Here is a 25,983-nt window from a genome sequence, read left to right as displayed (position 1 = left end):
CTATTTATTTATCTTTTCAGTTTCCCCGCATTGCAAAGAAGAGACTTAATTTCTGACTTTTTCGGATTTTCTGACTTGATCTGGCCTTTTAACATTTTCATAGACCTGGTTGCTTGTTTCTCTCTCAGTCACGAAATGTGGCAACCGTCAAAGCTAGTTTGTTTTGGTTGTGATGCATGGATGATGGCATCATGATGCTACCGCACAGACCACACGGAGACTACCGTGGAGGCGCGGACCCCCACGCAGACTATCGCGGACCCCCACGGAGGTCGGCGCGGACCCCCGCGGAGGTCCGCGATAGTCTGCGTGGGGGTCCGCGTCGACCTCCGCGGGGGTCCGTGCCGACCTCCGCGGGGGTCCGCGCCTCCGCGGTAGTCTGTGTGGGGGTCCGCGGATAATGGGGGTCCCCGCGGAGGAGTTTGTTTAACTACAGAACAGACCCGACGTTCTCCTTCAAAGCCACCGGCGCGCCGCCGCCTGCCCGAGGCGAGGATTGTTTTTCTTTTTTTCTTTTTTCATGGCAAGGCCAAGCGGTCTACCTGCGCAGCGCTTGCGATCGACTGGTCGACCGCGATCGACGTAATGGGCACCCCTGCCTTAGAGCGTCTCGGGATCCCCCCAGGAGGAAGTCACTAATGTTGCTCTGGAGAGCACTCTGGTGGAGCGGTTGCCCCCGCGACCCGACTACGGATAAGCGGTTGAAGATGGATGGATGGATGGAACTGGGGGTCCCAGAGATAGAAATGCCATTAAATGGGGGGTCCGTAGACTAATGCATGTCAAACTGGGGGTCCTTGAAATTAAACGCGTTGATTATCACTGCTAGAGCTGTATAAATCTTCTCTTATGGGGGTCCCTGGGATATATTTTCAAACGGGGGGTCCGCAGGCTAATTAGTGTCAATGTGGGGGTCCTTGACATGAAAAAGGGTTGGGAACCACTGCTGTAACATTAAAGTACCTGCATTGTGATAGGTTGGTGTAGTTTCCGGGTCATATTAACGTAATGTAGCGCCACATTCTAAACTGAAGTATCTTAACTTCCACTCTTTACAAAAAATAAATATTTAGATTACCTCTAAGATCAACACTGTGGTCATTTATGAAGTTATGCTTTATTATAATGTATTTTGGAAGTTACCGTAGTAATTAGTCTTTTGAAGTACTATCCAGTATCTGGCATTTGATTGGTTACCGTTAGAAGACATAAAAACAGAAAATGTGCCACCGAATGCATCAGTGCTCCCAAATTAAATTTCCCAAGTTGCAGTTTTCAACTTTGTATACTGCTATCACAAAATGGTCCCACTTTAGAGAGACTGCACCTTAACCTGAGGCCAGAAAATACAAACAACCATTACTGCAAACAAACACACACACACACACACACACACACCCACACACCCCCCCACACTCACACACACACCATGCCACAGTGCAGCCTGACGTGAACAACAACTACAGACCACCGGAGAGTCAAGCAAGACAAAGAATGAACACAACCCCCGTGACAACAAAATCCCGACAGAAATCAAAAAGCACCGCAGAAGCACGGGACACACACCAGTGTTGTTTTTGTCGACTAAAACTAAGACGAAAAATGTTCGTCGACTACCTTTTTTCACTGAGGAAAACTAAATGGGGACTAAAACTAAGACTAAATATATTGACAATTTCGTCAACAAATAAAACTAGACTAAAATGTTAGGAAGGGACTAGTGGACAAGAGATCCAGTATAAGTCATTTTACAATTAGTTGCATGCTGAAAATAGACGATCTACAAGCTCACAACGCGTCACGATGCGACGCGTTGTGAGCTTGTAGATAGTCTATTTTCAGCAAGTGAAAAAACAGCCATTACGACGGCATCAAGGCCCGCCAAAATGGAAAAACATTCCAGGTGACTAAAATTTGACTAAAAACTAAATGAAAACTATTCAAGAGACTAATGAAAAAATTCTGCCAAAAACAACACTGACGCACACACACACACAAACACATACACACTCCTTGACGTACAAGTCTTGGGTTTTCTTTTTAAAAGTCTTCTTCATGGGTGTTGCTGTCACAGAGAGGGGAGCAGCGTTACGCTGCTGCGCCCCCCCCGGGACAGGCCAGCTCTGGTCATGTGCAGCAAATGCAGCCCAAACTGTCCGAGAAGAACCACAGTAACAGATTAAAACCTTAGTTGCCGATATGGTCAAAGTCGTACGATTTGTCACACACACGTTAGCGCGGTGAAATTTGTTCTCCGCATTTGACTCATCTCTTGGAGCGGTGAGCCGCAGCCAAGGAGCGGTGAGCTGCAGCCGTGCCGCGCTGCTGGGATTGATTAGTTGATTTGACCCCCCCAATCCAACCCTTTGATGCAGAGTGCCAAGCAGGGAGGCATTGGGTCCCATTTTTACAGTCTTTGGTATGACCCGGCCCGGGGATCGAACCCCCGACCTCCCAGTTTCAGGGCGGACCACTCTAACCACATGGCCACCGTCTGGTTTTCTTTTTAAAAGTCTGGGTTTTCATTCAGGTGCACCTTTGGCTTTGTTCATGTGCTCCCAGGAGGAATAATAGGCTGCCACCTTGGTAGCAACTGATGGGAATCCCAATAAAAGTAGTTACTGGGGTAAGAAGTTACAGACTTCTCTGAAATGACCTGCCCCGTTATTACAGTACGTGCACTATCAATCAACGTGATTGATCTGTCACTTTATACTTTAAACTGGCCCGTCCGTATTTAACCCCTTAAATCATGTATAATTCTTTGACCAGGGTCCACCAGGGGTCTATCCTTGGTCCCCTCCTTTTTTCCACTAAATCTGATCGCTGAAACATTCAATCTGCGAGCAGTGTAGAATAGCCATTTTCACTGAATGTTCAGCCCATAATGTTTTCATGTGGTTAAGAAGAACCTCACCGAGTAGACCTGACTAAGTGAGTCATATGACTGACCGAAGCTGTTGGGACAGAGCTGTCAGGGAGAGAGGGGGGAGGAATGTAAATATAGAGAAAGGCCTTTAACCCATTCTGGACGGAAATCCCTTTTGGTGTTTTAAGTATTATGTTATGCTTTAGCGATTGAAAAATCGCAGATCTACAAGCTCGTAGCGCGGCACCGAGTGCCGCGCTACGAGCTTGTAGATCTGCGATTTTTAGTAGGTTGCTTGTAGGTTGCTTGTAGGTCTGCTATTTTTGAAAATTCGTGAAAATTCGGCACAAATCTTTGAATTATAGATTCTTTCAGAGCGAATGTTTTTTTAACTCATATCTTTGCTTCTGGGGGGGGGGGGGCTCCCTGGAACAACATATTTTCAGATGGGGGTCGGTGGCCTATTACATATAATTCTTTTGGGTCCTCGACATGAAATATGGAGAACCAGTCGGGCCTAAATGGGTTAACTTGTGTCATGAGGTGGCTGAGTCATGCTCTGGGAGCTCATGGAGAGTATGATTTCCCCTCTATAAGTCAACAGTCAACACCGCTTTGTTCTCTTACCGATAGTGGCGTCATGTGAGGTGAAGATGGTCATTTCTATCCCCCCCTCCCCCTCCTGCACTAAATATTAAGAGGTCATGGGTTGAAATCATGCCAGAGAGCAACTTAAAAAAGGGCAGGATATGGCTGCAGTTTATGCGGATTTTCATGGATGGAACATAGAGTATATATATAATAGAGACTGAACTAGCGCGAAGCTCCGCCCCCCCAGCTATTCATGTCAGTGGAAGTTGCTCAGTGGCGTTTTGAAGCACCCGGAAGACTGCCGGAAGTCCCTCCCAGGACCTCAACTTTGAGGTCCTGAGTGACGTAGGGCAACCGAGCGCTCAACGTTAAAGCCCAGCTGCACGGGGTTTCCCGGTCATGAATCCACGGGTCCGCCTGTAGTCCCTCGTCCTACCACTAGGACCCAGAGCTTCAACGTTGGAAAGTCTGCCTGCCCCCTTGGGATGGAATGACTTCCAAGGAAGCGTTGTTGCACCAACACCAGTATATCTGGTTGGTAGACTTGGTACAGACTTGGGGCAGCGGTGGCCGAACGGTTTGCGGAGCAGTCTTGTTATCGGAAGGTCGCCAGTTCGAATCCCCGGACCAGCACGTTAAAATTACCACCGCTGAAGTGCCCTTGAGCAAGGCATTGAACCCCTACCATGAAATGTTCTATGAGCAGGGTCTGGCTGTAAACAAGCATCTCGAGCTTAGTCCATTCACCCTGGGTAAACAAAGAACTTTCCTTTGCTTTGCTTACACTAATGAATTACACAAAAACAACGGAGATTAAACGTTAAATGTAGCAGATTGGATCAATCAATAGCTGAAACTGACCATGAAAGCTGATCACTTGGTAGATCAAAAACTAGGTGGTTTCCCCCCCCTGAATTAAAGTATGACATACTAAATGTGAACTATATGCTTAGTAATAGTATACAGCAGGGGTGCCCAAAAGGTAGATCACGATCTACCAGTAGATCACAAAGGCTGTGCAGGTAGATCACATGACATAAAGAGTATTTCATTTAAATATATTGAATGAAAAAAACGATTAAAAAAACATTTCTCCCCCTCTATTTCCCCATTCCAAGTGCATTTGTCTTATACTGTACAGCAGGGGTTCTCAACGTTTTTGGCCGGGGACCCCCGGAAATGCTTTGGCAATGGCTCGGGACCCCCGCCCCGCCCCCTCCCGACCCCCAATATAAATTGACTGCTACAATAACCTTAACCCATTTTGGGCAGGAACCCCTTTTGGTGTTTTAAGCATTGTTATAATTTAGCTATTGAAAAATAGCAGATCTACAAGCTCATAGCGCGCCACCGAGTGGCGCGCTACGAGCTTGTAGGTCTGCTATTTTAGAAAAATCGTGAAAATAAAATTTAAAAATATATTTTTTCTTTTTCTTTTTTTTGGAAAATAATTTGGGGACCCCCTAAAATAATTTGGCGACCCCCACGAGGGGTCGCGACCCACGGGTTGAGAACCCCTGCTGTACAGAATGTAACACGAACTCTACTATTCCGAAGGTACATATTTAAACTATTTTCAGCAATGGTATAATAATTGATTTGGTGGGTAGATCTTGCCGAGCTGGTCATTTTGAAAGTAGCTATCAAGTCAAAAAGTGTGGGCATCCCTGGTATACAGCATAAGAGTTTTTAGGACAGCGATAATCACCTCTTCCTCTTCTTCTCCGTGTCGTTGATTCTGGGTCTGTTTTGCTGGGGTGTCGTCTTGGAGAAGTTGTCTTCTCTGCGTCTCTTTCTGTGTAAAAAAACAACAAAACAAAGCAGACCGTGTGCTGTTCAAACTATAAAAGTAGATTTACTGTCATTTTCAAATGAAACAAAAAAATAAATAAAGTAGAAAGATGTCTCCACCAGGTCAGGTAGGTTATTGTGGGCCAACAACGTTCAGACAGATGCGTCTTGATCACTTGACTACAGAGACACCGGTAATGTGTACCGATTTGCATGATGTCTGGACAAAATTTGTAGGCGTATTATATATATATACAGTATAATTATAATTTGTTAAAATAAGTGTATTCTATCTAGATTATAATCTGATAGCAATCACTGTTAAGGGCCTTGCAAACGGGGAGCGATAAAACTCGCCTATGGTTCATTTTCAATGAGACCTGCGTTTTTGCTGCGTTGCTCGCAAGCGTATTTACGTGAGCGTGGTCCCGTGAATTTGTTGCACGCGTGCTCGTTACGTGCACACGCCCGCGACTCACCAGACCTGGATTCTGTTTAGCTTTTTTTTTTTACGCTTGCGTTGTTGCGCCCCTCTTCAACAGACCTGGAGGAGACCATGTCGTTGATCCAGGCAACAACGCCTGCGTTCCTCGCTTCACGTTTGCAAGGCCCTTTAGAGTGTTTAGTAACAGGGGTCGCCTCGTCTCTCAAACTATTTAGCGAATTAATTTCATGTCAGGATACCATGTTTTATTCAATCAAGGGAGAGAACTCACGCAGGATACAAGATAAACAAAAAAGTGAAATTGACAGTCAAAACAAGAAATTACATATATATATCAGCTTGCATCAAGCGAAACCCCTTGAAAAGTACAGTCAACTCATGACTCTTACTAAACATTACCAAATATATACAGTATGATCACGAAATCCTTCCGATAGTGTTTTCAAGCTGGACAAACTAGTACTCGTTACTGATCAGCTCTGTAAGCTGATAAAAACGAGCAAACAAAATTGGAACTTTGGAGTCAAGAAGTCTTGATTGTGGCGCGTTGGGAGCAGTGTTGATTTCGTCGACTAAAACTAAGACGAAAAATGCTCGACTACCTTTTTTCACTGACGAAAACTAAATCAAAACTAAGCTATGATGACTAAATGTATTGACAAGTATAAGTCATTTCACACTTGTTTAGTAAGTAGCCTTGCCGAGCCATGAGGCCCATAGGGCAGGAGCCTATCTCCTGTTTCTGTAGCGTGAGGCAGCTTGATGCACAAGTACACCCCCTGGACATGACGCTAGTATGTCGCAGGGACTTACCCCCAATCCAACCCTTGATGCTGAGTGTCAAGCAGGGAGGCACTGGGTCCCATTTTTAGAGTCTTTGGTATGACCCGGCCGGGGATCGAACCCCAACCTCCCAGTCTCAGGGCGGACACTCTAACCACAAGGCCACTGAGCTGGTGCTCACACTTGTTTGCATGCTGAAAATAGCTGATCTACAAGCTCACAACGCGTCGCAGTGTGACGCGTTGTGAGCTTGTAGATCGGCTATTTTCACCAAGTGTATAATCTATCATTTCGACGGCATCAAGGCCCGCCAAAATACACCTCAGTCGACCAAATCAACTGTAGATTTAGTCGACTAAAATCCTATGATATTTAGTCGACTGAAACTAGACTTAACACTAAAACATTCCGGGTGACTAAAATGTGACTAAAACCAAGTGAAAACTATTCAAGAGACTACGACTAAACATAGAAATTTGCTGCCAAAAACAAACACTGCTTCGTTGGGAGTGCCATGCAGAGTGTAATAGTATATACTAACTGCGTTGTGCTTGCGTCCACCTCCGGCTCTTTGCAGGGGGGCGGCGGAGTGGCGGTTCTGTCGTCCTGCGAGGTTCGGTCTCCTCCTCCGCCCACCTCCGGCTGCAGGGCTCCGTCTGGGAGCTGGGTGGTGCCGTGGTGGGTGGTGCCGTGGTGGGCGGTGTCATGCTGGGCGGTGCCGTGGTGGGCGGTGTCGTGCTGGGCGGTGCCGTGCTGGGTGGTGCCGTGGTGGGCGGTGTCGTGCTGGGTGGTGCCGTGGTGGGCGGTGTCGTGGTGGATGGTGCCGTGCTGGGTGGTGTCGTGGTGGATGGTGTCGTGGTGGATGGTGCCGTTGCACCTCTCCGGGGGACACTTGGACTCGGGCTGGGCCGGCGGAGGAGAGTCGGACACCACCGGGTCCTGGTCCTCCTTGGAGAGCTCCCGCCACCGCTTCTAGAAGAAAGAAAGAAATGAGAAGAAATGGTAAATGGTGCATTTTATATAGCGCCTTTTATCCAAGCCCAAGGCGCTTTACACCCTCCCAGACCGTTCAGCTTCCCATCCGAGAACACAGCCTCAGTGTGTTTGTTGGAACGCCGGCCAGGCCCAAGACAGATGCACCCTGGAGGAATCAAACCCTAGTGTTCATGGTGGTGGGCAGGTACTTTACACCGGAACCACCCTAAAGACAGTGCCACCCATGTAGTATATTTACAGAGACCAAAAAATGGTAAATGGTGCATTTATAGAGCGCCTTTTATCCAAGGCGCTTTGCATAGTGCATTACATTCACCCAGTCACACACACACACATTTATATACCGATGGCGGCGGAAGCCATGCAAGGCACCAACCAGCACATCGGGAGCAATTTGGGGTTCAGTGTCTTGCCCACAAGGACACTTCGACATGTAGACAGGAGGAGGAGCCGGGATTCGAACCGCCGACCCATGGATCATTGGACGACCTGCTCTACCTCCTGAGCCACAGTCGCCCCAAGAAGAGGACTGAAGTCATTCAATAATATCCAATAATCTATAACATGATAATATAACAATAATTTGTGTATATAGCCAAATACACAAATTATTCATGCAATATTTAAATAGAATTTGATCTAAAAGCTCACAATGCGTTACGATGCAACGCGATATAATTTGACTACATTTTTATGTATTTGCACAAAATACAGCCAGGGTTAATGTGCTTAAACTATTTTACAGTATACAGCAAAAAAATATAACGTGTGTGGAACAAATATTGCAATATCCAACAACATAAAAAAGCTAGACCAAGACCACTGACTGGACCTTCAACTTGATTCTTAACCTATTTAGGCCCGACCTCAAAATTAAAAACAAATTCTTCTAAATCCTCCAGTTTTCTGAAATAAATATTTTCACGATTTTTCAAAAATAGCAGACCTACAAGCTCGTAGCGCGCCACTCGGTGGCGCGCTATGAGCTTGTAGATCTGCTATTTTTCAATAGCTAAATTATAACATAATGTTTAAAACACCAAAAGGGGTTCCCGCCCCAAAATGGGTTAAATCCAACATAAATCTATTCAATTTGCCCCCAGTGTTCAAGACTACGGTCTCTCCCACTCCTTATATGAAGATTCCCACTTTCCCCACTTAAATTAATGTCCGGAATCTAATCCAGCCCTACAGCATCAATCTCTGTGGGGAGCAGTTTCCTGGACCCACTTCATCTGTCTGTTAAAAAGAAACCTCCGTGTGTAGGAGAGATGAAAAAACGGAGGCTAGATGGTGTTCTGGGAACCAAGCCAGAGGAACTGATTCACTCCACTACAAGGTGTGTGTGTGTGTGTGTGTACACGTGAGTATACAAAAGAGAGAAACTCGCAGACAAAGAATAAAAGGGAAATCAAAGAGGAACTAAAGTTAAACGTCTTGTATGTGTGCAGTGTTGTTTTTGGCAGCAAATTTTGAAGTGTAAATTGACTTATACTGGATGTCTTGTCCACTAGTCCCTTCCTAACATTTTAGTCTAGTTTGTATTTGTTGACAAAATTGTCAGTATATTTAGTTTTAGTCATCATTAGTCAGCTTAGTTTTCATTTAGTTTCCATTTAGTTTTCGTCAGTGAAAAAAGGTAGTCGACGAACATTTCTCGTCAGTCGACAAAAACCAACACTGTATGTGTGTCAGTACCTGTACGGAGGAGTCCCCCTTAATAGATTTGGCTCCTTCCAGAACAGCCATGTAGGAGAAGCGCAGCTGGTCCGGGGTCTGTATGAGGCCCATGCGGCACTTCCTCATGTCCAGCAGGATGCTTTTGATGTCCACCGATGACGGTTCTTTCCTCTTGTCCATCTGTGTCCGGGGCCAGAGAGAGAGAGAGACGCTCAGTTCAGAGTGAGACTGAAAGCCTGATTTATCCCATTCTGGACTGCGGTCGATTAAAAAAAGAAGGCTTCTAAATCTTTTTTTTTTTTTTTTAAACCATGTTTCTATGTCAGTGGTGCTCAACCTTTTTCATGTCAAGGACCCCCAGAATTATCTCTATTGGGCCACGGACCCCCATCTCAAAATATGTAGTTTCAGGGACCCCCCAGAAGCCAATATTTTAGTTAAAAATGTTCGCTCTGAAATATATATTCAAAGATTTGCGCCACATTTTCACGACTTTTCAAAAATAGCAGACCTACAAGCTCATAGCGCGCCACTCGGTGGCACGCTATGAGCTTGTGGATCTGCTATTTTTCAATAGCTAAAGCAGAACAGAATGCTTGAAACACCAAGAGGGGTTCCCGCCCAGAATGGGTTATACTGCCAAACGTTTAGGATCTATAATAAGGTCACAACACAATATATAGTGGGAGCTTGTGGTCCATTTTGGCCAATTAAGTTTAATTCAAGTATGAATTAAACATATAATGTAGTATCAAGGGCATGAACAAATGGTAGAGGTCACTGTTATTATTTTATTGAACTGCTGTTTAATTGAAGATGCTGGGCCGGTGTGTTTCTTATCATTCCGGGTTTGTTTAGGGGAGAAATGTCTCTGTCTGTTTCCGAGTTTATAATATACACACAATTTTAATATACACACACAACACACAAACACGCACGCATGTGCACGCTGTGGGGAGGTCCTTGAGAATTGTTCAAAATATGCTAGTGGTTCCAGAGAGTGCAAAAAAAGGTTGAGAACCAGGGGCCTGTTTCACGAAACTTGGATTAACTAATCCAGGATTTAAACCAAAACCAGGCTTGTAAAATCCTGGTCCGTACTGCCTGGTTTATTCCGTTCCACTAAAGCCAAGTGAGCATAATGATATTGTAGCAATGTGATATTTGGCCATAACTCCCTTCCCTATACCTTTGGGGAAGTACCAGACTGGTGAACCGTGGGTCATGGGTTCAATAGTGGGTGAAATGTTACAATGGTAATATGTTGTGAAACAATGAGTAATGGTAATATTTAGTAATGTAATTTTTTTTTAATAATAATTCTTCTTTACCACTTGCACCACAGCAAACCTATTCTGGGGGAAAATTCACCAAAAGTAGCTGATCTACAAGCTCACAAGCTGTCATGATGAGGTTGTGCAGCCTATATATTTTGGTTCTTTGATTTTGTATATAGGGCTTAAATTAGTCCTTTAAAGGAGCATTCAGTGATTTGGGTGATTTGGAAAACCACCCAGTCCACCCCGGTAACAAAATGTGCACATGCACACGCTCTACAGTGGGGGGAAGTGCAACAGGCCAACAGCATGTGCCCCCACTCGATCATGATTGGAGGAAGGCCCCTCTCATCCTGATTCGGTGAAGGCTTTGCCACCCGCCACCAAAACTGAAACTAGGGTTTTTTGACCCCAGGGGCTCACTGGGGACAGGGAGGAACTCCTTATATGGTCAGCCCACTCTATGGTAGGGAGGATTATCCAAAAAAAAAGAAAAAAGAAGTGATATTTGAATAAAGTGAAATCACTGAATATACCTTTAATGCAGACTGATAAAAACAAGGCAACATAAACCCATAATAATTGAATAAGTGTGGAAATAATCATTGGTTTGTGATCAGATTGACTGCTTAATGAACAGTAAAGACATCAGGATTAGGTTAAACCTGGCTGTTAGCCTGGTCCGGAGCAGGCTAAATCCACAGCATTAGTTTCCATGGTAACTAGTGTGGCATTGCTTTCATGAAACCGAATCAAGCCTCAATAGATCCAGGTTAACTGGCAAAATTAATCTGGCAAGATTAACCAGTTTTCATGAAACCCATAAATCACTGATCCAGAATATATTAAACCAGGATATCTGTTAAATTCCCGGTTTAATCTCTAATCCAAGTTTCGTGAAACGGGCCCCAGGAGAAGAACCGCAGAGAGGCTTACCAAGACCAGACAAGTGTCCACTAGCGAGAAGGTCCCCGAGCGTCCGATCCCCGCGCTGCAGTGCACCACCGCCGGCCCGTGGTCCGAGTCCAGGGAGCCAGACTCCCGAACCTTGAACAGGAAGTTGAGGAAGGACGCCGGGGATTCTGGGACACCAAAGTCAGGCCACGTGGTGTAATGAAAGTGGTGGATTTTTCTCTTCTCCCCCGTCTGAAAAGGATTCAAGAGGAACACCATGTTTAGGGACGTGCACACAGACATCAAAGGCGGCTTGAGCCCCTGCCCTTTTACCCGTCTGTAAAACAACTGCCCTTTCCAGACCACGAATGCAGCACTGTATTCTTGAGCCCCCTGCCCTTTTACCCGTCTGTAAAACAACTGCCCTTTCCAGACCACGAATGCAGCACTGTATTCTTGAGCCCCCTGCCCTTTTACCCGTCTGTAAAACAACTGCCCTTTCCAGACCACGAATGCAGCACTGTATTCTTGAGCCCCCTGCCCTTTTACCCGTCTGTAAAACAACTGCCCTTTCCAGACCACGAATGCAGCACTGTATTCTTTCACAGCAACACAGTGAAAGAAATGCAAATGGCCTCCTCTCCCTTCCATACCATACCGGAGGGCAGCATTCAGGAGAATTGCTTTTTTTCCCCCCGAAGTCTCCTGAACTTGAACACAGCATTTTGCATTGAACAAATTTGTTTCGAAATCCATGTCGATGTCGTACACCTGCATCTCCACTAGCTAAAGAGGGCTGGGTTGCGACCCGAAAATAAAAGCTGATCTACAAGCTCGCAACGCGTCCCAGCGCGACGCGTTGTGAGCTTGTAGATCAGCTTTTATTCTGTATTTTTGTCCAAAAGTGCCCTCTTACAGGATTGTCAGCCACTGCCTCTCTAACACTCTCTGCAAGTCCTATATGTTAACCACTTACAGAAAGCCCTACTGTATGTCATAAATATCTAAAACAGCCGATCTACAAGCTAACAATTCAAAGAACTCACTATTTTCACAATTTTGGGAAATGTTTCCAAAACCTTGGGCTATAATGACATGCCCAAAATAGGGATGCCAGGTTGAAATTGCAGTGCAAGAAGAATTGAACATCTCCATTTCATTAATGATGTCAATGACGTTTAATGTAAAGTCACCCCAAATTCATCACAGCGTTGAAAAACTACCCCTGGCTGTCAACAGAATTAAAACCGATTTAGGGAATCCTTCTATTTTTCTCAATTGTTGCAGGGTCACTGGATGGATGTTAAACATTGGAATGCAGTAGGACAGCAAGGTTCTAGAGAAGGTTGACTTTGTTATCACCATCATCAGTATGACTGAAAGCTTGTGCTTCTTACGTTAGCATTCTGCAGCTCTAGCACTCTGGTGGTGTAATAGGACTTGACGTCCTCGGATAGCAGCGTAACCACAAATCGTGTGTCTCGGAAGGCCATCTCCCGCTCTTCCGCCGTGGGCCAATACTGAGCACACTTTTCCTGGGAAACAGAGAGGTTTTTGTGACCATTAAAACATTAACATGCTTGCAGAAAAGAAAAACACTTTGTCATGCTCTCTTAAGGTTAAAGTCCTAGTGCCACAGTCCTAGATTATGGATTATTTTTTATTTATTATTCATTATTCTAATTATTAATATTATCATCATGTCCGCCATGCCGTAACAGCCGGCAGGGCAGAGATTCTTTTTCTGTCTGTCGTACAAACTCTATTCATACAAACTTCCTTCCGTGTCCTGGAAAGAGTACATTTAAGTGTTAAAAAGCTATATTTCTGTGGACACAAAGAGGTAACCACAAGGATATATATAATAGGCCTATCTCACAGCCCGTTTTTCACGCCCACTTCCGGTAAATAGTGGTGACTTTAACATGAGCATTTACACGTTTTTTTCTCTGGAGAATCTAAGTACATTTTCTAATGTAAAAATGTGACAGACCAATATTATTATGAAGCAAACAATATGGTAAATCAGCTCGAACAGATAGAACAAACCTTACCTTGAGAAAACAAAAGTTGTAGACTTCTTAAATTACCTCTGTTAACATGAAGCGTCTATGGAGTGACGTCACGCTATCACCACTAACCCCGAAAGGGGGCGTATTAAGGGGGGCGGGGAAATTCTGTGAGATAGGCTTATTGTCTCCACCTATGGTTTGCACTCAGTCTGTCCGACTTTTGCAAAACACATTTATTTATATTACTCGTACACATTTTATCCATACATCACGCAACGCGGCATACACCATCTCTATAGTCATGTGATCAACACGGACCACTCCGCGTCCCCATATTCCATCCCCATTGGCTAAGATTGCCTTCCAAAAGTTCTGCAGATGTCCATTTTGAACAAAATGCCTCGAATCATGAACACAGTGTGATTTCCGTGAAATTATGCACACACACACACACACACACACACACATTACCACTAGGCAGATGAAGAAATGCAACTTAAAAAAGCGGACTCACGGTGGCGCTATAACAGGCCAATTCATGTTCTTACCTATAATTGCACCGATCTGTGTACAACTTTTCACGCTCACTCCCTAGAGTGAGCAGATTTTCCACATCTGCCAGTTGTTGCGCCACCATGAGGCCAAGGGGCACAAGGTTGAACTAGAAAAAGTGCCCTTCTGGGCACAGGTGTCCACCAGGAGGATAGGAGTGTGTGTGATGTTTGGCAAAATGTTTAGGAGTAATATAAACATGTTTTTTTGTTTCTTGCAACAATTTTCTTCATTTTGTTGAGGAAATGCAGAGCCAGATCACTCATAGCATCTCTGAGGATAGAATTCTGGATGAGAAGGACATGTGCAGCATTTTGTACAAAACGGGCTACTCCTGAGAACTTTGGAAGGCAATCTTAGCTAATCAGTGTAGAATCTGAGAAATCCAACAGGCTCGTCTTGATCACATGACTACAGAGATCATGTGTACCGATTTGCGTGAGATTTGGATGAAATCTGTGCGACTAACATAAACAATGTGTTTTGCAGAAATCGGCCTCATGGTGGCGCTATAACCGGCAGATGTGGAGGGATGCAGGGAAAATGTTTTTCCATGGCCTCTAGGGAGTGCACAATGCACATACATAAGTTGTCGATGCAGTTATAGGTAAAAACAGGAATTGGCCTGTTATAGCGCCACCATGAGGCTGATTTGGGAAAACAAATGTGGCATGTCGTCCTCGGCCTAGTGGAAATGTGCGTGTATAATTTCATGGAAATTGGACATTGTGTTTGTGATTTGTGGCATTTTGTTCGAAACGGACCAATAATGTGAGTTTTGGAAGCCAATCAGGATGGAAGATGGGGAATTGTGCAGATCTGTGTTGATCACATGACTATGGAGATAGTGTATACCGAATTGTGTGATGTATGGATAAAATGTGTACGAGTTATCTACAGAAATGTGTTTTGCCTAAATCGGCCTCATGGTGGCGCTATAACAGGCCGTTGAGGAATATTTGGGGCAGAGGTTCGTCGTTGGCATCCAGGGAGTGTGTGTGCAAAGTTTGGCATAGATCGGGCCAACGGTGCCGGAGATTAGCTGATAACGGACGGACGGAAGGAAGGACACACACACACACACACACACAGACGGAGTGCAAAACATACTCTCTCCCCATGCCTTCGGCCTGGTGGAGACAACAACCTTGAACTTTGAACATTGTCCCTGTATTGGTACTGATAGATACAAAATAAATACAAAAAATGCGACTGAAGGTCTCATTTACTATGAAAACGTGCAATTTCCATCAGTGTATCACTCAAAATCCCCATACATGGGAAAGCCCAGGTCTTGTGACATCACTATGACATCTGATGTCATAGTAAATGCGATCTGCTGTTGCAATTAAGCCCATATGGAAGCCTATTATGGAATGCCTATATGGAAACAGGTTCTGACATTCCATATGTTGACAATTCCCCATCCATCCTTCCCCTTCGATGTCTCCCTTTTGACCTGTCCATTCAAACTCTAGACCCAACCCAAAGTTATTAGTGCAGCCGCGTCCGGCAGCCGGCGAAAACGGCCCCGAAAAGTAAGGCCCCGGCCCTCATCAAACCCTGTACACTCAAGAGAATGTCCCTTAGATCTCCATATATGGAGCCGACCTGTTCTTCTGACATTCCATATGTTGTACACTCAAGACATGCTCCTCATATGGCCAGTACAGAAATCATTCCATGTTGATCTGACCACCCCATGCCAAAGCGCCAGCGCTACGCCCAGCAGTCTGCCGTCAACGAGGCGGATGGGTGCACGCGACCTCTGCCTTTAGGCGTCTTACTGGTATAGTATTATACTGTATATAGAGGGTATGCGCATGCATAAAGTGAATGGCAAATCGAGTGGCAAATCGAGTGGCAAAGTGACAGGCAAAGTGAGTTTAACATTGTTTAATGTCGTTTAATGCAATTAGATATGACTTTTCTGTTTGGATGCATGGGCTGTAGAAAGTAGTTTTTAGCCACTCAGTAGGCATTCCTGCATAACTTCCTGGTTTGATGATGATGTCACGCGCATACCCTCTATTGCAATAATGCGTGGTTGTCACAAAATCCTGGACTCGTCTCATGGCACACTGTGAGGGAACCACTGGTCTAGAGAATTATGTATATGTAATGTCGAATGAAAAACTGAAAAAGTACCACAATCGTGTAAAAATCCCCCTGAAACTGAACACGTCTCAGCATCCCCTTATGAATGATTAATAATACAGCTACATTAAATGTACAGCACACAACTGCTGTTTTTCTAACCCAAAATGAGCCATATACACAACAGGTTTTCCAGGCTAAACAAGCAGATTAGATCTACATATAAGTCACACATATCTAGATGAATATGGTCTGATATCATCCGTTTATCAGTGTCAATACATCATGGTACGTTTACAGCCACTAGTACATATGAGCGTGAATTATGATGATCTTGGATGGATTGTCCTCTCCCTATTCTGGGCTTGTCAAACCAGGCAAAACACAGATCTCCAAGCTCACAACTTTTTAGATCAGCCATTTTGATGTACAACAAAGTACATAGGATTTAAAAGGTGTATTTCACTTTCAAATAAAATAAACATAAAAAATATATATAAGAAATACAATGAAACATGAATCATGGACAAATCACGGCCCCCCTCTCACACATTAGAAGGACTTTCTAATCCTGTGTAATGCCGTTGCTGTGACATTAATCCCATTAATCCCACAGGAATCAATAAAAGGTCTATCAAAACCAACCAAAGCTTGTGAGATAGTATGGTTTCATTTCAAATAAAACATCAGTCTCATATTATACCATTTTCTCTTTATCATACATAGCCATCACAGTTTCAGGTCTATGCAGGTCTATTGTCTTTCCCTGGGATGGAAAAAATGTTTTGCCTTGTTAGGTAAATATTTCTAGACAATTCAATCTCTTTCCGAGAAAGAAAGGTAGATAGAGAATGTCATGACATTACCATCTGCTCCAGCTGTGAGATAGCAAGGTTTGATGCATTATCAGCCCCATGCACTGTAACTAACTGCCCTCTCAAAACACTGAATTCCAAATGTCATGACCACTCACATACCACTCATAGAGTGCTTACTATTTCAGTCGTTAGAATTCGTGGAAGCTCAAAAATTATATTCCCTAAAAATTATACCTGAATGATTTTCTACTGATGATGGCCTACATACACATCTCATGTCATTCACGCAGAACTGTTGCTTACAGCATGTTCTCTCCTGACAACACAGCATGTCAGTGTGTGTCTGGCAGCGTGTGACTGTGTGTGTATTTTGGTCTGTGTGTGAGTGTGTGTGTGTGTGTGTGTGTGTGTGTATATGTGTGTGTGTGTTAGGGCATTAAGCAACTAGTCGACTATTCAACTAGTCGACTAGTAAATCCACTAGTCGACCTTGTTGGTACTAGTTGACTAGTTGATAAGAAAAAAAAAAAGAAAATCCCCCCCGATTTTGTAGGCCTCAAGATCAGGTAGATTATAGTTATAGTCACCAATGTACACAGTTTTTAAATGTACAAATATTATTTTTTACATAATAGGTAGTTAGTCGACTAGTCGACTAGGCAACTAGTGAATGACTAGAAGTGAATGCCCTAGTGTGTGTGTGTGTGTGTATATTTTGGTCTATGCGTGTATGTTTTTGTGTATCGTATTTCTGTGATATGTCCAGTGTTTGGGTGTTTCCGCCATCTGGTTTATCTACTATGCCTGGCGTGTGTGTGCGTGCGTGCGTGTGTGTGTGTGTGTGTGTCTGATGATTAGCCACAGCCTACGTATGTACTGTATGATGTATTTATGTCTTACCGAGCCTTTCTCTATGACTCTGTTGAGCATGATGACAGCTTTGGTGTTCTGCTCCCAGATCATCAGCCAGAAGTGTCCACATGTGTTCCTGAGTGGGCCCTGTGGACAACACACACACATTATACAATAGGAGCAACTGGGTTCATTAGCACAATGGGGGGGAGGGGGGGGGGGGGGGGGGCGCTATCCCCTCCTATTTCCAGCTTTGAGGGTTTGTGTAAAACATTGAAGACAAAAGTGAGGACGCAAATTGTGATTGGCCAAAATGATAAGAGTGCCCCTCATGTCACACGGGCGTGATTTTTACTTTTTATTATTATTTTGAGATATAAAAGTTGTGACAATTAAACAGATGAAGACAACAAAACAGGGCTGCCCTACAGACGTCACGTTAACCCATTTTGGGCGGGAACCCCTTTTAGCTATTGAAAAATAGCAGATCTACAAGCTCGTGGCGCGCTACGAGCTTGTAGGTCTGCTATTTTTGAAAATCGAAGAACGACCGACATAGAAACATAGCTTTTTCAGAAAACTGTCAGGATGTAGAAGACATTTTTAGAATCTGATCTCAGGTCAAAATGGGTTAACAGAAGGAAGCACAAATCAATATTGCACAATACACAGCACTTCCAAATAATTGTTTTTATTCATGTTGTGCTTCCTGGTTCCCTCTCTCTCTCTAGGTCTGTTTTTTGTGCCAATTTTGTCGCCATGCCAATTGATTCCTCCCCACACGCATTATTGCATGTTTGTGTGTTCACTGCCACGTCGTGTCCTACGGACTCATCTGCCTTTAATTGAGGAGACCCCACCGGGAGGAAGTAGAGCCTTCGTCCTACTCCTCCAGGCTCCCGCCCAACAGTCCCTGCAGACAGGTGCTGTCCCAGCCCATAGTTTTACATGCAATGATATCCCCCTCCGCCCTCCTCCAACACGGGCCAATTGTGTTCATCTAGACACTCACAACCTCCATGCAGTGGGCTGGCACTTTACCACTGCTCTACAAGGGTGTTTTCTTTGTTTCGTTTTTTTGTTAAATATCTGAAAAAGGACAAAGAACTCCCACACACCGTCTTCAAATGCAGATTATTAAGGGAACAGCAATGTTTCGGTCTATTCGATCTTAGCCTGGGGTCCACCTATGCTTTCTATAGAATACAGTAGGCAGCTCCTGGCAGGATCCGCCGGGAGAATCTAGATGCAGCTGCGCGACATGAGACTAATTAATTAGAGCGACAGAGAGAGAGGAGTGTGTGTGTGTGTGTACGTGTGTGCGTCAATTTAACAAAGGTGCAGACGATCAGAAATTAGCAGAGTGATCGACGTTTGCGCTACTCTATGCCGAATTGAAGTGGACTCGGTCCCAGACTTTTTTTTTCTCCCTGGAAATAAAAACCTCTGGGTTTCCGAGGCTACTTCGACCTTAATCAGATCTTTATAAAGGGTGAACCCATTTTGGGCGGGAACCCCTTTTGGTGTTTTAAACATTGTTATAATTTAGGTATTGAAAAATAGCAGATCTACAAGCTCATAGCGCGGCACCGAGTGCCGCGCTACGAGTTTGTAGGTCTGCTATTTTTTTTTAAATCGTGAAAATATTTATTTCAGAAAACTGGAGGATTTAGAAGATTTTTTTTAAATTTTGAGGTCAGATCTAAATGGGTTAATGTTGCTAGCCTGTTCCCTTAATGAACTTTTCAACTGCATTTGAGTGTGCAGGAGTTTTTTCCTTTTTCAGTACGTCGAGCACCTGGCTGTCCACCTGTCGCGTGTGGAAAAGCCTTGTTTATCTGAAAGGCCAAAAAGGTCTGTGGTTAATATTGACTTAAAGAGGGTTTCCTGTTTCCATGACATGAAATACATCAGAAACTTGTGAAATGTGTCTTTAAAAAAGGTGCTTCCTTACAAGTGGCTAAATGAAACTAGAGTTGTTGTGGACATTACATTCATGGTGCTTATGTTCAAGACATGCAATCATGGAGTACTTGTTCATAATGCAACGTTAGCGTTTTACTTCTAGAAATTGCATTCAAGCATCATACAATCTAACATGGTTGTTCATTTGTGAAGATTATCTAGCAGAATCAAAAGATATAAAGTACCATGAACCTTTTTTTATTTTTTTTTGTGGCTTTCGCTTTTATTTTATATTTTTTTATGGAGTGACAGACAGTAGGCTGACAGGAAAATGGGGAGAGAGATGGGGGGGTGACATGCAGTAAAGGCCGTCGGGATCGGGAGTCGAACCCGCGGCACACTGCCAGACTGGATTACCAGCCAAGGTGCCTGGACCGCTGAGCCACGGCCCAGGCCCCACAGCTTTTTTTTGGCAAGAATAAAAAGTCCAATGCAAAAATTCCATTGGCCTTTGTCCGGAGAACCAGGAAGGTGCTAACTTCCTGCTTCCGACCACATAAATACGTAATCTCTGGACCACTCTATATTGTTGTCTCCACCAGGCCGAAGGCATGGGGAGAGAGTATGTTTTGCACTCCGTCCGTCCGAACCGTGTGTGTGTGTGTCCGTCCGTTACCAGCTAATCTCCGGCACCGTTAACCCGGTCGATACCAAACTTTGCACACACACACTCCCTGGATGCCAACGATGAACCTCTGCCCCAAATTTCCAGAACGGCCTGTTATAGCGCCATCAGGACGACTTTTGTAAAAACACATTCTTTGATATTACTCCTCCAGATTTTGTCCAAAAATCCCACAAATCGTTACACAGTATCTCTATAGTCATGTGCTCAAGACGGATCTGTCCGATATTTCATATTCCATCCTAATTGGCTAAAATAGGCTTTCAAAGTTTGCAGGATTGGCCCGTTTGGAACAAAAAGCATCAAATCATGAATGCAGCGTGCAATTTACGTGAGATCTTTCCCACACTTTCCTACTAGGTTGAGGAATAAATCCCACCCTTTCCTACTAGGTTGAGGAATAAATCCCACCCTTTTCACATTGGCCTGTTATAGCGCCAACAACAGGTGGATTTTTGCAAAACACATTTTTGGAACAAAATGCCTCAAATCATCCAATTGCCATCAAAGGCAATGAAGAAATGGCACTCTTTTCACATTTTGGGAGAGTTTGGGAGAGTTTCAGTGGAAATGTGAGGGACCTACTGGGCACAAATAATACAGATAGATACAATACATTAGCCGAGTAATACACTGAGGTTATGTCTTCATTACTGTGATCAGCAATGCAGTAAGCAAAAGTGAAAATGAAAGTTCACATCGGGCACTAAAGTCGGGCACTAAAAATAATGCACTCATCAGCAGCACATACAATGCTTGGCACAAAACACAGAGCAAGGGGTTGGGCTGTTGACATTGAATCTTAAAGGGATAGTTCAGATTTTTTGAACTTAAGTTGTATGAAATACTTGCCATTAATATAGTGGTTGCAACTGTATTAATTGATTGCCCGAGTCCCATGGTGGGAGTTCTGCTCTGGTTTTGGTCAATATTAAGTAGTTCCGGTCATTTTGTGGGGGCACTGGGGCCACGCAGTAAAAGTAAATGAATCCACAAAACGAAAGTAATTTGTATTGTTGACCTATTTCTAAAATATTAGCGCGACTTTCGTTCAACTTTGACCCCTCTATCACATGGAACTATTTTTTGGGCGTAGTGATATGGACACAAAAAACATAGTTCTGTGTGATAGAGGGGTAAAAAAAGAACGGAAGTTGCACTAATATTTTAGAAATAGGTCAACAATACAAATGACGTTAGTTTTGTGGATTCATTTACTTTTACTGCGTGGCCCCCAGTGCCCCCCACAAAATGACCGGAACTACTTGATATTTCACCAAAACCAGAGCAGAACTCCCACCACAGGACTTGGGCAATCAATTAATACAGTTGCAACCACTATATTAATGGCAAGTATTTCATACAACTTAAGTTCAAAAAATCTGAACTAACCCTTTAAGGTCACAATGTGTCAAATCACGACACGTTTTCAGCTTGTAGATCTATTTCCAAAAAGTATTTTTTGGCCAATTTCATACATACGCCACGGTTAAAGTGGTTAACAGAAGCAATGTTGGTCCAATTTCGCTCTTAATGTCACTAAATTGCCATTTTCATTTCCACAGCAAATCGTGTGGAATTCATTTTAATGTATTCCTTTTAGAATAAAAGGAATACATTGTATTTTTGGAAAATTAACTGAATGAATTTGCCTCTCTCTCTCTGTGTGTAGACTGTTTATCTAGTTTGCCTGGATGGCAGTAGAATGTTGTACTTCTATGAACGGGACGGATTAGATTTGCATAATAATCTCAAAAGCACCAAAATATAAATCGGATTCATCAGAAAACAAATGCCCCAGGTGTATAAGAACCTCGTCACATATTTTTCATGACGATGGATGGAACTGTGGAGGAAGGGTCTGAATTACGGGACTAAATAAACAAGGCCAACATAGGGGTGTGTTACTGTGTTCACACACCGTCTGCCTGCTATGAAGAAAAAGCACTGCCTTGAGTGCTTCTGCACAAACCTAAAGACAACATCCTCTGCCCCCGGCAGCGGTACTGGGCATATATAACAACCTCATCCAGGAGCTCCTCGTTTTAAAGCTTACTTAAAACCCATTTAGACCCGAGGACGATTCTACAAATGCCTTCTAAATCCTGACAGTTTTCTGGAAAAAAAAACATGTTTCTATGTCAGTGGTTCTCAAACATTTTCATGTCATTCATTCATGTCATTTTCAAAGACCCCCAAAAATATATGTAATATGCCGCCGACCCCCATCTGAAAATATGTAGTTCCAGGGACCACCCCAGAAGCAAAGATTTTAGTTAAAAACGTTCGCTCTGAAAGAATATACATTCAGAGATATCCACCACATTTTCAAGATTTTTCAAAAATAGCAGATCTACAAGCTCGTAGCACGGCACAGAGTGCCGCGCCACGAGCTTGTAGATATGCTATTTTTCAATAGCTAAAACACAACATAATGCTTAAAACACCAAAAGGGGTTCCCGTTGAGAATGGGTTAACCTGTTGTGTACCTGAGGGTTGAGCCAGAAATCGAGAGACAACAGACGTCCCAGGTCATGTGAATTTCTCAAATCGGCACCATGCAGCGAAAAATTGCCAAAAGCTAATATCTAAACTCAGCATCTACTGTCCACGTCTGTGAGACGGCTACTGTGAAGAAGCCATCTATTCTGTGTGGTTTCTGTGCCTTGCGGGTTTCCTTCAAACGATGATGGTTTTGTTTGGGGCAGTGATAATATTGTTATGCATGATTTGTACCTTATACAAAAACGTTTATCCATAAAAATAGTCCACAATACCACAATCTGAGGCGAGACATCTTGAACTTGCCTGAGTCAATACGTAACTTCTCTGGGCTTCCTCCATCACTACCAGACTGGCGTTGATGTAGTCGTTTTCTGTACTCTCTAGCTTCACCCGACTGTGATCAACTAGAAGGGGAGAGGAGAAGTTGTTAGGGTTTGGTTGTGTCTATCGTGACTAGACAAAACATCCCAAGGCATTTTTTTTAGGCTTCAAGAAATATTTCAGATGAATGGTTTATGGAGTCACTCACATGGGCTGACATCTCTGTATCTGTTACGATTGCGATTCTCTGGATACTTGGCGACTTTGTAGGAGCATTCATGGGACTGATTCCTGATTTCCTGATGAAGAAGTTTGAAAACAAATCAAGGTTTACTAGTGCCTGTCTCCTATTTTGGGAACAAAACTCACAATACAATCGTATAGTTTATTTCAAATACAAGTCAGGTTTGATCCAAATGACACTAGTGATGCCTTTGTTAAATACTCCCTGCTCAGCACATTAGAGTTGGTAAAGGGGCGAGCGAGTTGTTTGGTATTCAACTAGCTCACAGGCTACGCATCATCAGTTGCATCCCTGATGCACTCTTCTTCATGCGTTTGTTCTGACAACACATATTATAAGCCTGAACATATTGTTCCCTTTAGTTTATGATGTTTCATAAGACAAAGTAAATGTTTGCTCACATAATTCAATATTTATATTAATTAACTGTGTTTCAACCACATGCATGCACGGACACATGCATCCGACAGTGAAGCTCAGCTCAGGGTAATATACTTCTGTTATTAGCAGTTGCTCAATGCTGTCGCCTTCATTGACAAAATAGGCAAGAGTGAAAGCTAGGACGTGACACATCTAAAAACAAACCTACATCCTCCAATAGGAAAGATACACCAGGCAGATGACATTTGCACATTTCCAGAGGTGGGAAGAAAGAGAGATTCTTTTGTTGTTGCTATAGTGTCTTTGTCTTTAAGTCAGATTCCTTTATTTTGATTAATACTGGTAGTACAAGATAGTGTATTTATTATTATATGTTAACTAATAATAAATAAATCTCCCACACATGGCAGACACATGCACAACACAACTCAAATATCAACTTACACTTCTTACACACTCACTGTTTACACACACACACACACACACACACACACACACACACACACACACACACGTTTCTTTTATAAGATTGTTTTTAAAAAAAAAAGGTTAAAAAAAGGTTTAAAAAAGGAAGGCAAGCTTGAGCTTCAATGGAATCTCCTCCTGACGGACTGTCATCATAACATCACAACTGAAAGCCTACTTTACTAGTACTTAGTACTAAAGAAAAATCTCCTCGTTAAGTTAATTAGTACTGGTTAGACTTGAGAATGTACTCAATAATATCGTACACGGCACGCTGCATTAAAAAAAATTACTCAATAAAGTGAAGATATGTTACTTTCCTCCACCCCTGGGTCGTTTATATTTATACTCTAAGGTCGTGACACGTACATTTAAAAGGACATGAATCCTTCCACGGGAGAGATTAAGTATATTGAGATATATACCAAATGCTACACGAGACTGTTGGTAGGTTTCTAACCCGGTAACCGGGTGGGTTAGAAACCTACCAACAGTCTCGTGTAGCATCTTTTTTAGCCCAGCTAGCGAAATGCGCGCTTGCTTGACTATTAGTATCAAGCCAGCAGTGCTACTGCTATATTAGCCACATGCTAAGCTAACACACCACTTACTATGTATAGGTTTTGCCACCGGCCCTCTGAATCCATGTCTTCAAATTCTTGGTCCATTTTTTCACAATGTGACAATTAATATAATTATGATAATTTAAGATATTTAAACTTGTTTTGGCGATTTAACTCATTATTACTGTCTCCGGAGTTAAAGGGAGCTATATATATAAGTGCTAAAGAAATCGACAGCTTTATTTTATGCTAGCGAGTTTTAGCCTGTGTTTTGTGTTTGTCCGTTATCTTTGGTTCTGGAGTGGAGAGTTGACATCTAAAGTGAAGCTTGGGTGCCGTTTATTATACTTAGTTGCGCCGCCAGCGTCGAAGCTGCGCGAAAATAGCAGATCTACAAGCTCACGTTGGGGGTCGCTGTCTAAATGTTTTACCTTGTAGCTCGGTTGTTTTCTGGTGCGCAACTAATCGGGTTTAAAGAGCGAGATGTGCGCGTGCGCCAAACGAGGGGTCCTTTCTTCGAGAGCTGTCAAAACGACATCCCATCACCCGGAGGGATGATGATCCGTCGTGCTGTGATTGGCTGAGCCGGTTGCGAGGAGACAACATTAACCCATACATTTTTTTCCTTTTTTTCCCCCCTAACAACCAACAAGGAAGGAAGTCCCGACCAATCACAGCGCCGTCGTCCCTCTGGGCTGTGGGATCTTCGTCCAAGATTTTCGAGTAACAAACGAGATCGCTCCTAATTATGCCACCAAAATGTTTTACGTCATTAAGACATGCGAATCCCTTGACTCCTTCAAAACCGCTCTGGCTGCAATTCGAAACTGCCCCCTGTAAAATCTGAATCCCCCACCCACCCCTTTCCCCCCTCACCGTCTATGATTTATTTTCCCTTTTTACCTCCTTTATGATGATGATTTCCTGTTTTTTGCCTATATAGAAGTGTATATTTGTATGTCTCTAAATGTTATGATGAATTGAACAAGGTGGACCCTCTTGTAAACAAGTGTAGTGCTTTATTGGGTCGTCCACTTAATCATTATTTCAGAACCTTATCTGCAAGTGTTACCACAGTTTTTGTATTGAGTTGTGCTTGAAATGTACTGTAATTCTGCAAACTGTTAATAAATACGTCAATCAATCAAACAATCAATCAATCAATCAATCAATCAATCAATCAATCAATCAAAATCCCCCGCCCACCCCCTTTTCCCCTCACCGTCCCCCGTCCCCCCCCCCCTTTTTACCCCCTCT

The 25,983-nt window shown here is 43.4% G+C and overlaps 1 protein-coding gene across 1 annotated transcript in view; it reads right to left on the bottom strand.

Moving 5' to 3' along the window:
- The window catches only part of ptpn2b (protein tyrosine phosphatase non-receptor type 2b), a 31,474-nt gene extending 6,415 nt beyond the window's left edge, over positions 1-25,059 (bottom strand). Inside the window, exons 1-9 of the mRNA XM_079523400.1 lie at positions 24,775-25,059; positions 23,282-23,372; positions 23,056-23,156; positions 17,706-17,804; positions 12,724-12,861; positions 11,369-11,578; positions 9,174-9,335; positions 7,021-7,451; positions 5,169-5,255 (exon numbers count right to left, since the gene is read on the bottom strand). Coding sequence (XP_079379526.1) covers positions 5,169-5,255; positions 7,021-7,451; positions 9,174-9,335; positions 11,369-11,578; positions 12,724-12,861; positions 17,706-17,804; positions 23,056-23,156; positions 23,282-23,372; positions 24,775-24,831 — 1,376 coding nt within the window. The 5' untranslated portion in view covers positions 24,832-25,059. The remainder of the gene's footprint in view (positions 1-5,168; positions 5,256-7,020; positions 7,452-9,173; positions 9,336-11,368; positions 11,579-12,723; positions 12,862-17,705; positions 17,805-23,055; positions 23,157-23,281; positions 23,373-24,774) is intronic.
- Between the last annotated feature and the right edge of the window lie 924 nt (positions 25,060-25,983).

This window comes from Electrona antarctica, assembly GCF_951216825.1.
Source record: "Electrona antarctica genome assembly, chromosome: 15".
Taxonomy (NCBI): Eukaryota; Metazoa; Chordata; class Actinopteri; order Myctophiformes; family Myctophidae; genus Electrona; species Electrona antarctica.
The sequence above is the reverse complement of the archived record's forward strand: the minus strand, read 5'-3'. Positions and strand labels throughout refer to the sequence as shown.